We start from the raw sequence: 10,475 nt of genomic DNA on the forward strand, positions 1-10,475 counted from the left end.
CAACAAGAAGCCAGCTGGACAGCTTAAAGTGATAGTTCACACACAAAAATTAAAATTGTGTCATAATTTATTCACCCTCATTTTGTTCCAAACCTGTTTGAGTTTCTTTCTTCTTTTGAACACAAAATAAGATATTTAGAAGAATGTTGGTGACCAAACAGTTGATGGACTCGATTGACCGTAGTAGCCTATTTATTTATTTTTCTTCCTATGCGAAGATGGAAATCAATGGGTGCTGTCAACGGTTTGGTTACCCATATTCTTCAAAATATCTTCTTTAGTGTTCAACAGAAGAAAGAAACTTATACAGGTTTGGAACAACATGAGGGTGAGTAAATGATGACAGAATTTTCATTTTTTGGGTGAACCAGCCCTACTCCCTGGGCTGTGTGGTGCGCGTCCTCCAGGCCGGTAGGTGGCGCTGCGCACACTCAACTAAGTCCTTGAAGAGAAGTTGTTTTGAAAACGTCTGTTCTGTACTGTAGCTGTGTGTTCATACAGTGGGGAAAGGGATATTAGCTTTAATCATCTTTCTAACCAAAAAGGACAGCCGGGTTGTCTTCGTCATTGGTAAGTTTTTTTTCCAATGCGTTTTTTCTTTTTTTGGGGTTGTCCTCATACAATGAAAAAGAGGCAGTCCGGTTTGTCTATGCTAGTTTTGTGCTAGTAATGAACAGCTCATTTATTTTGAGAATGTCTCAGGATGGGACGATTAAGATAAAATATAGATTAAATAAAGCAAATGTTCGTTTATTAGTGAGACGGCACATCTGTGTGCCTTACATGTCAAGTACAGTTTGGTGGGATAGTTAAAACTATCAACTTGGCGACACTAACTGTAACTAAAACAGTTTAAAATGGAATAAATCGTTGACCACTGGCCATTGCAGTATTTTAAGATGTGATAATGAATGATTTATTGTTGAATTAATATTAAACCTACTCATAGCCGTTTTGTGAATATGCATATGATCTCATATGACTCTTAGTGAAAATGCATAAATATAATGCAATTTACGTTAATACATCTTATATTATCAGCGTAACATCTATTGAACATTGAATTTTTTAAAAGTGCATATTATTTTTAATAACTAATAATAATATTCATTAATATTACTGATACATTAATAATATTGTTTTATGTTTAATATAACTTTACATTGTTATTAATGTGAAATTATTCATTAAAATGTCCCCTTTAGCTGCTTGATCTCGAAAGATGCAACTCCACAAGATGAAATTAACTGAATGTTTGGCGTGTAAATTGAACTCATATTTCTGATGATAATTGTTTTTTTCTCTCTCAGATCAGCCTGTTGCTGTGCCCTTAGGCCAGCGTTTCAAATGAACATGTCCCTTGCTCAAAGAGTCCTCCTGACATGGATCTTCACACTCATCTTCCTCATCATGCTGGTCCTCAAGTTAGACAATAAGATCACTTGGAGCTGGTTCCTCATCTTCCTCCCTGTCTGGACCTTTGATCTTATTCTCCTCCTCATGCTCATTGTCAAAATGGCAGGCCGCTGCAAGCCGGGGTTCGACCCTCGCAACGGGACGGAGAACTTGAAGAAGCGCGTTTGGTACCTCGTGGCCATGCTGCTTAAACTGGCGTTTTGTCTGACTCTCTGTGCCAAATTAGAGCACCTAATGGACATCTTGGTGACCTCGGTTTGCATCCCTCTGTGGGCTCTGCTCATCGGGGCCATGGTGGAGCTGGGCTACAACGTTTTCCACTTCAGAAGAGACTGAACATATGAACGGTACTCTTTGAAAGCCAGCAGAGAAGTCTTTACTGTATTCTTCAGGAGTAAAATCATCTTGAAAGTAGATGTTATTCATAAGAAAGGGAATATATAACGGACAATAAGAATGTACAGCTATTTAAAGCTCTTTATCAGGAATTGCTTGTTTCTTTCAGGCTCAAGGATGAAGCTGAATAGCCTACGTTTCGTGTTCACAATGATGCAGGGAGGTTAACGAATTTTGGCTCAGTGGTGAGTTTCCACTCAGGTGACAGAAATGACTGATTGTGAATGTTGCTTAGAATATTTATTGCATTTTAGTGAAACACTGAGATCATTAGCAGCATACCATAATGGACATTTGGAAAATAACAGTTAACATGCTGCATACACACTGTTTTTTTCAACCAGTACTGTAACACAATGTGGTTTGCTAACAGAAAAGACATATGTTCTAATGGTGTATAATTTATAAGTCTGTCTCTCTTAATCATACACTTATTTCTTTTGCGTTGCAGCACTTGCATAATACATGTTTACGAAATTTTATTTTCTCTTGTGCAGAGTGTGTAAATAATAAAAAGAAATAACAACATCCTTATAATTAAAAGATGCACATTTATTTTCTTTACGACAACCATGTTCCATCCATAAGTTATATTTACAGATGTTTTCAAGATCATGCAGAGGTGTTCAAATTCAGCACACAACTTTCAATTATTCTTGAGATTGGAAATTTGTATTATTACTTGCTTTATAGTTATATTTCATTATTTATTCATTAGTAAATTTTAAGTAATTACAACCCTCCTTTTTTACTGAATTAGAAATTTTCTCTTATTAGAAAGAATTGTCTATACAAGGTACTTTTTTGGGGGTTTACAATTACAATGTTTGAAAATAACACTTGGTGCAATGAAAATAATTCAGCTATTAAAAAACTGACAATAAATAGTGCATATATCCATATAAACATAGTCATGGATTGGCCCAGATTTACAAACATTTGTAAGTAAAAAAAAAAAAAAAAGTAGCTGAATCTGTAAATAGCATTGTTTTATGCAATACAGTATTTATAAAGCAACACAAGAGGGCTCAGTTGTGTATACTAATGCATATGTGTACAGTTCAAAAAAACAACATGGATACAGAAACATTTGTCAATGTTTATTCCAATTCCGACAATTTACTATTATAGATCAGTAACACAAGAGTTACTGATAAAGGTAAATATTAGTTTGCATAATGTTTAGGTCTTATCATCATTCTAACAGTCTTAAAAGCTTGTCTTTCATTGGTTGGGTAATATTCCATTGTAATGTTGTGCCACGTACCCCAAAATATCCCATTACGTACCCCTTTGTACTTTGATTGATAATATTTCCCATTTAAGTTTGCAGACATGCATGCATCAAACCACCAGCCTGAGCTGTAATAGGCCCCGCAGTTTCCAGAGGGATACTGGTCATTGTCTCTGTCCGGTGTGGTAAAAAGCTTCTGGTCGTGATCGTATTTATTACTGAACTGCATGGCATTACCGGCTGTACCGGAATAGCCACCGATGGACAGGCGGTATTGTTGGCTTTCATTGGCTACATGGAAGTGGTCATAATGGGCATATTCTCTGACACCCTCAAAGTCTTCGATTTCTATTCGCAATGACATGTTTTTTGCCTTTGTCAGCAAGTGAATCTTGTCATTGCCAAGCCAAAACTCCCCTATTAGTTTACCAAATCCATTCTTGTACTCGTCCCAGGTGCGATTGAAGCTTGTGCTGCCGTCAAAACGGTGCTGAATCAACGTCCAGCCCCCACCAGAGGACTCCATGTCACAGAAAACAGGAAACGTGATGTTTTTCGGCCGCGGCGTTACTCTGTATACACCATTCCTTCGTGATTTCGTAATGTAATCAGCGCAGTCTTGTGCAGGTCCTTTTTCTGTAGGCAATAAAAATTATTTTAGGTTACCTCACCCTCTGTTGATGATAAATGCTATTACAATGTGTAAACAACCTAAATCTGCATGCTTACATTTGGTTAAACTTAGGGTGTATTTCCATACCATTGTCATCTAGAGAACTATAGAAGCCTGTAAGGATTTTTTTTTTTTTTTTTTGTAAAACTGCTTTGAAACCAGATTTATTGTGTAAAGCGCAATACAAATATATTCAATTGGGTTGAAATAAAAACATTCAGCTGAAAATCTGGATCATTTTCATTTTTAAATGAAAACAGGGCAAGATGCACTGAAATTGTTATCTGTCCCCAACAGAAAAGCTGCACTCGGCAGACAATACTTAATATTTAATTTAAGAGATATGCCAGGGCTGTTTTATACATAACAATGTGGACCACCTGGATTTATTTATTCATGATTTCAAGAGCTTACTGTACATTGAGCAACAAGGCCTATTTTTTTTCCTCCAATCACTGGACATGTATATTTAGGCACGGGATGGTACTGAACTTAGTCTTCATGCATTAATTATGCTTTGCTGAAAAGTTTTTGACTTTGAGCCTTTCCTCAAGCTCAACAAAGACACCACATCCTGATACATCAGAAAAAAGAAGATGCCTACAGCTGGTCCTCTTCACAAAAACCACAACATCTGCTTCTCAGATGAGGATCCATATCCACTTATCCCTAATATGGAGCATTTTGGAATCCGATCACACGATAAAGATAAAGTGCAGAGTCACAGGAACATGTGTTAGAGGATACTGAGGATAAAATGATTAGCTGGGTTGCTTTTACCTATAGTCATTTTTGAAGATGTGTTGCTGTTTGCACTCTCCTGAAACCTTGAGTGTAATTTGTACAAAGAGTCATAGTGACTTATTTCACTGTACTGTAAGCTTTATGTCAAATAAACATGCACTGCTGCCATACTCTAAACACTCTGGAGTGCTTTTTTTCAGTGTGAAATTAGAGTAAATAATCCTTCAACTTGGAGAAAACGTAAAAATGAACAACAGGGGTTGGGCAAGAAAATTCCTTACCTCTTCCAGAGTCCAATGGAGGCCTTGTCTGGGTTGTAGACTTTTGGGTTGGCGTAGTGTTACAATCACTGAAACAGGTGCTGTTGATCTTTTTCTCTTCTTGCTCTCTCTCTGTTACCTCATCACTGACTGCATGTGATTTAAATCCCTCAGCTGTGTCCTCAGGGCTGAGTGAGAAAAGCTTTGAGCCTTTAATTTCTTCAACATTTGTAAGCGTTTCCAAAACAACTGGAATTGTGTTCCTCCCTTCACTATAACCTTGGTCCGTGTCCTCACTATTTGGGTTGGATAATATCTCCCCAGGGGTTTCTTCCACTCTGTCTTTATTAAATTTAACAAGTTCCAGTTCTCTTGTTGCTCCGATATTTTCAAAGCTTATGGGTGTATCCTGACTAACATTTTTAGCCATTTCATCATGTATGTTTGTCACTGTACGAATGTTTTTTGTACCATCTTTATGGTCTGTGTGCATAAAAGAGAGCGTCGAGGTTGTGAATTGAGTTGTTCCTGGTTTCTCTTTCTGTAAGATGGATGCAGTTGGCCTTTTCTTCCTGCTGCTGATCTTTTCCACTTGAAATGGGTGTTGACTGCTGGTATCAGTGGTTCCCAAACTAAATATCTTGCTTTCTTTCCCATCAATAGGTGAATTTGATACTCCACTTTGAGTTTTAGAATCCTCTGCATGGTTCCCAATGTTTGATATCAACACAGTCTCACTGTTGTCTCCAATTCGGTACTTATCTTCTTGAACCTTATCCAAATCTTGTACATCACCTGCATTTTGAATCTCTGATTGTGATTTTGACTCTGTAATGTTGGATTTTAACCAATGATTATCCAACACGTTTGACCTCGTCACCTGCGGGATGTGTTTGATTTCTTCTTTTTGTTCTTGTTCTGCAGTAGATGTTGCACCAGTGGGACTGAAGAATTGAGTCACTTTGCTTACCTTTGTCTTGAAGCCTCTGTTTGTATTTGTCTCTGTTTGAGAGATTGGCTTCTTCCTTATGGAACTTTGTTTTATAATTCCAGTGCCATTTTTCCTGGCTATATTGCTGCTTCTGACCGGAATGGACAGCTTTGAAGGTACTCTAATGGTCCTGTTTCCTGACATTTTGTTTATAATATTAGGTTGTCTTATTTTGGTGCCTCTAGGTGAAATCACAGTTGTTGGATGTATCTCAGGGTGTCTTAGTAGGTTTGGCATCACATATCTTATGTTGTCTTGACTTACTTCATGTATCTTGCTGATGTTCTCGCTATTCTTTGCTTGTTCCTCTTCAACTTTGAGTGGAGTTATTGAAATTCCCCTTGTCCCCTGGCCTACCACAGGTGATTGAACCGTACTGGTCAAAATCGCTGTACTATCTATCAATTTACTCTTTACAGTTGGGACAAGGTTAGGCTTCACTAGATCTTTTTCCAACAAGATGGCTTTGCTGTGCCTCGGGATATCCTTCTTCACTGTCCCTGCACTCAGTGAGTTAATGCCGATTTCCTCCTTTGCCCCTTCAATGAACGTTCCTGGCTGTATCTTATCTTTAAGATCTGCTGACAGTGGATTAACTGTCCTTTCATTCAAAGTGATGTCAGCTTTATCCAAAATTGTGGAATCAATTTGTCCATTATTAGTTTCTGTGTTTGGGTTTAGATATTTTTCATTTTCCACCTGTCTGCCTCGGAAAGGCAAGTCCTCTCTATCCACTTTGGAGCTAGTCTCTGCCTCTCTACTAATAACTACCAGACGTTCACTCAGTCCCACATGTTGCTTTTCCTCTTTAAATGTGTTTGGCTGTTCAGCTTGGTTTATAACGCTAGAGATTGACTTATTTGTGGCTATGAGACTCACATCCTCTTGGTTTTCTTTACTATGTCTTTTTGGAAGTCTTGCAATCTCAGTCTTGTTTACCTTTCTCAAATTGTCCTCAATAAGTATAGTGGCTCGGCTTGCATTTTTCAGGGCATGTCCTTCATCTGGTCTGGGACCAGAAACCCTACTGATGTCTTGTTTGTTTTGGTCATCTGTTGATGGGATCAGTCCACTGATTACACCAGATTTTGTGTTTGCTACATCAGAACTTGTTTCCTTTACCCTCATAACGCCACTTCTCGCTGGGGAAAATCCAGCCCCTTCTGGCTCAGTCTTGACCGTCATGTCCCCAGCTTGTGGATTAGTCTTCCTCACCAAAGCAGGGTTCTTCAGTCTGTCTTCATTGTTAGCCTTGACAATTCTACTGTTTATGTAGGGTCCCTTTGGCCGCAATCGTCCACCTACTCCAGGAAACTTTACAACCCTTCTGTTCCCAGCTGATGTGCTTAAATCCATTGTCTTAGTGTTAGCATCTCTTGAAATGCTGCTTAACCTGTTTGGATCAGGCACATTCTGCACTCTTCTTCTCGCCGCCAGGATGCTACTGATGTTCTTTACATGTCCATACCTGAGGTTGTTTGGCTGCAGTTTCCCATTGGTTGCGAATTGTACATTGTCCTTTTTTCTAGGAAGGGATTGTTCTATTAATTCACTTTGCTTAGGCTTGAGTTCCCTCTCTTCAGGTGTAGGTGAGGCCACCAGTTTGACCTCAGATATATCCTCTGGTGTCTCATCAAGTGAGAGGTTAAATATTTTTACTTCCCTGCTCATCTCAGACCTCTGATCTGTGGTGCCTTGGTTTAGATCAATCCTCTGATCAATGTTCCATCTCTGACTTTCCAGAATGGAATGATCGAGCCTCTTCACGCCACCCTTGACATTTCCTTCACCTTCTGATGTGTCTCTTTGCGGTAGGGTTGAAGTGAAGATCCGAACAACTTGTTCTCCACTATGACTTTGTGTCTCCTTGATGCTGATGTTATGCTTTAGACTTTGAGGTCTCTTTTCCTCTTCTTCGCTGTGGTCCTTCCATTCACCCCTCTCAATACTATGCCTGTCCTTACATTCTTGGCAGTCCTTCCTCAGCTGGTTCACCACTTCCTTTAGGTTGTGCAGCTCCTTGGCCATTTTTTCCAGCTCCATAAAAGACCTGGGAAGCTGGATTGAGAGAGGAGGGAGGGTGAGTCGATATGGGCACAAGTTCTCCTCGTCCCCGCAGTGCCCCAGGGGCTTCAGCTTTACCCATGAAGTAGCGTCCTCTGAGGTTTCTGGGCAGATGTCACACACAGAAAATGATAACAGGCTTCCCCATATGTAAAACACAGCGAGCCACATTGTGTCCTGTTTGGTGAGCAGGTCTGAGCAGGAGTGTGAGAGAGAAGGAATAGGAGGGATTGGAGGACCACCTCCCTTTATAGAAGTACGAGAGCTCAGAGAGGGGCAATGCTCTGTGATGACTCTCAACAAAGAGAGTCATAAAGTAACAGCCTCTTTGCAGAACGGTCAACACAGGATATACTCAATTTATCAATAATATTTATCTCAGTATTGTGTCTTTTTTGCTTATTAAAAGAGGGAATGATTATTGACAATACTGATAATACAGTATTGTCAATGATTATTGACGATACTTTTATTTTACAAATAAAAATGTGAGATTTGTTTTAGATAAATTATTGTGTATACAGCATTTTAGGATATATATATACATACAGTGTCTATGAAGAATGCAAAAAGGTTTTAGTCTTTTTTTGTTTCCCCAGTTAAAATGTCTAAAAATACTTAAATCAGGATACATTTAACACTACATAATACTTGCTTACTCAGAGAATGTATCTTGAATACAGTGTATTTTGTCTTATTGCACTGGCTGTATAAGTATAAACAAGTTTAAAAACAATAAAATATGATAATGTCATAAGACAATGCACTTGTATTAAAGATACAGCATTAATATCTAGCAAAGTTGCTTCTCAATTAAACTGATCTTGTTTTAAGGATTTTCAGATTTTAATGACAAAACAAGATAAAAGTACTTAATTATTATTATTGCAATGTTTTAATTGCCATGGTATTTAAACAGCAAATAATATCTGTTTTATGCATATTTGTTTACCACTGGTCTCTATAAAATGATTACCCTTCATTTTATTTCGATACATTTGTTTGATACATTTGTTATGATTTCTTGCACTATTTTCTTGACAACTGGTAATAATTCATACAAGTATTGTACAATTTAGATCATGCAAATAGAGCTCTATGGTTTGTCTTATTATTATTATTATTATTATTTTTGGCCATCTCTTAATAATGACTTCTCAAGAGACAGTGTTGAAATACCAGCAATGTTGTGTATGTACTGTTAAACAGCACACACACATTTTCTTTTTTTCCTTTTTTTACATTATTTCAAGCTTTTTAAATGCATCAGAACAGAGAAGCAGAATGTGATTTGTCAAAGTCATTTGTGTTGGCTGACCCTGACATTTAATCTAAACCATCACAGTTACGATCAGCCTTTAATCTAGAACATCATGCATTCTCTGCATATGTCATTTCCTTTCTCGCATATGCAGATATGCATATGTGTGAGAATCATGATGGCAGCAGCTTCTCAACATCCTGCCAATAAAGCAGCATGCCCCACACGCAGACATATGCACCCAAGCCACAGAAGATTCACAGTTGCATTGGAGTTCTAAAAAGTGACTAAAGGTCTATTCAGATTGGACTATTTTCCTAGGTATTTTTGTGTTTCTTTCATAATGTTGTCGTCAGAAATTATTCCTTATTTACCATGTTATTTGAATGTAATTTTGACAAACATGTTCTAAGATATTGGTCTTTCCCCATTCAGGTAGATTGCATGACAACAAACAGCTGTCAGGGGTGTTACCAAGATGGCCACCGAGCAGTTGCCTTCAAAGCATTTTGGTAATGCCCACATCCAGACAATGGACATTTCCAATTTAGTTAAACTGCAGAAATCCAAATCCCATTCGAAAGAGCACATGTATTGACACACGTCCTTTGTTTGCATCTGCAACTCAATGTTGATGTTAAAGAGATGTGGCAACGCCACATCAAACTGAAAATGTCATTAAGAGAAATGTTGTAACATTCGTATAAACAATGGAGCCATAGTAGTCCAGACTTTAGGCAAGAGTGGAAAACATTGAGTCCAAGTCTCTCTAATTTCAGTAAAAAAATTAAATAAATACCCTCACCAATGTTTACAATGTCAACCTGTGTCCAAACAGAATTGATCGTCTTTAAAGTATAATTTTTTTTATAGTGCTCAGCAGTGGATCTATTACGAGCCAACTCCCAGTTTTATTACCACTAATCAGAAAAGCCTTACCATTTATAGGCAGGACTGTTATTGTTTGGTGCCCTTTATGATGTCACAGTTTGAAATCCTTGTGGGATGGTTCAGCCCATCGGTGTCTGTGTAAACACTGAGATTTTTCCATAAACCATCTCGCACAAACATTTGACCTGCCGGTTGGGTTCGAGTACCACATTAGTGACTGCTACTCTGACACATTTGCATGAGGTAGTAGTGGTTATGTAATTTCGATAAAAGAACAGACAAGTGCACTCAGACTGTTTTCTAACAGTTATATAACACTAATGAGGCAAATTCTGTGAGAAACCCAAAGCTGATTGTAAGTGATTTGGCCGCTTTTAACCAGATTTTCAAACTGGAGAAGGGACATCTGGAGTTAATGGTTACAGTGCATCAACAACAAGACCGATTGTTTGCATTACAAAAGCCTTGACTTAATTAAACTGTTGGCTAATGCTTGTAAGGATTCCTCTCATTGTTGCATGCAATGAGACAGGCGACTCCTTGAC

At 38.1% G+C, this 10,475-nt stretch overlaps 2 protein-coding genes across 4 annotated transcripts; one reads left to right on the forward strand and one right to left on the reverse strand.

Annotated features, from left to right (window-relative positions):
* The first annotated feature begins 422 nt into the window (after positions 1–422).
* Positions 423–9,286, forward strand: tmem60 (transmembrane protein 60). Of its 3 annotated transcripts, none has more exons than XR_013819799.1 (3): positions 423–570; positions 1,311–1,997; positions 9,194–9,286. XR_013819799.1 is itself a non-coding variant. In XM_079858725.1 (3 exons), the coding sequence occupies exon 2, from the start codon at positions 1,348–1,350 to the stop codon at positions 1,750–1,752; it is 405 nt and encodes a 134-aa protein (XP_079714851.1). In that variant the 5' UTR covers positions 423–570; positions 1,311–1,347; the 3' UTR covers positions 1,753–1,763; positions 1,922–2,944. The 3 variants fall into 3 exon arrangements, 2 of the variants coding, with proteins under 2 accessions (XP_079714851.1, XP_079714850.1); XM_079858725.1 differs by lacking the exon at positions 9,194–9,286 and having other exon boundaries at positions 1,311–1,763; positions 1,922–2,944; XM_079858724.1 differs by lacking the exon at positions 9,194–9,286 and having other exon boundaries at positions 1,311–2,944.
* On the reverse strand, positions 2,039–8,013 carry fgl2b (fibrinogen-like 2b). The gene is made up of 2 exons (XM_079858720.1): positions 4,745–8,013; positions 2,039–3,682 (listed from the first exon to the last, which is right to left on the reverse strand). The coding sequence occupies exons 1-2, from the start codon at positions 7,947–7,949 to the stop codon at positions 2,979–2,981; spliced, it is 3,909 nt and encodes a 1,302-aa protein (XP_079714846.1). The 5' UTR covers positions 7,950–8,013; the 3' UTR covers positions 2,039–2,978.
* Positions 9,287–10,475: the final 1,189 nt, after the last annotated feature.

Source organism: Squalius cephalus, assembly GCF_949319135.1.
Source record: "Squalius cephalus genome assembly, chromosome: 23".
Taxonomy (NCBI): Eukaryota; Metazoa; Chordata; class Actinopteri; order Cypriniformes; family Leuciscidae; genus Squalius; species Squalius cephalus.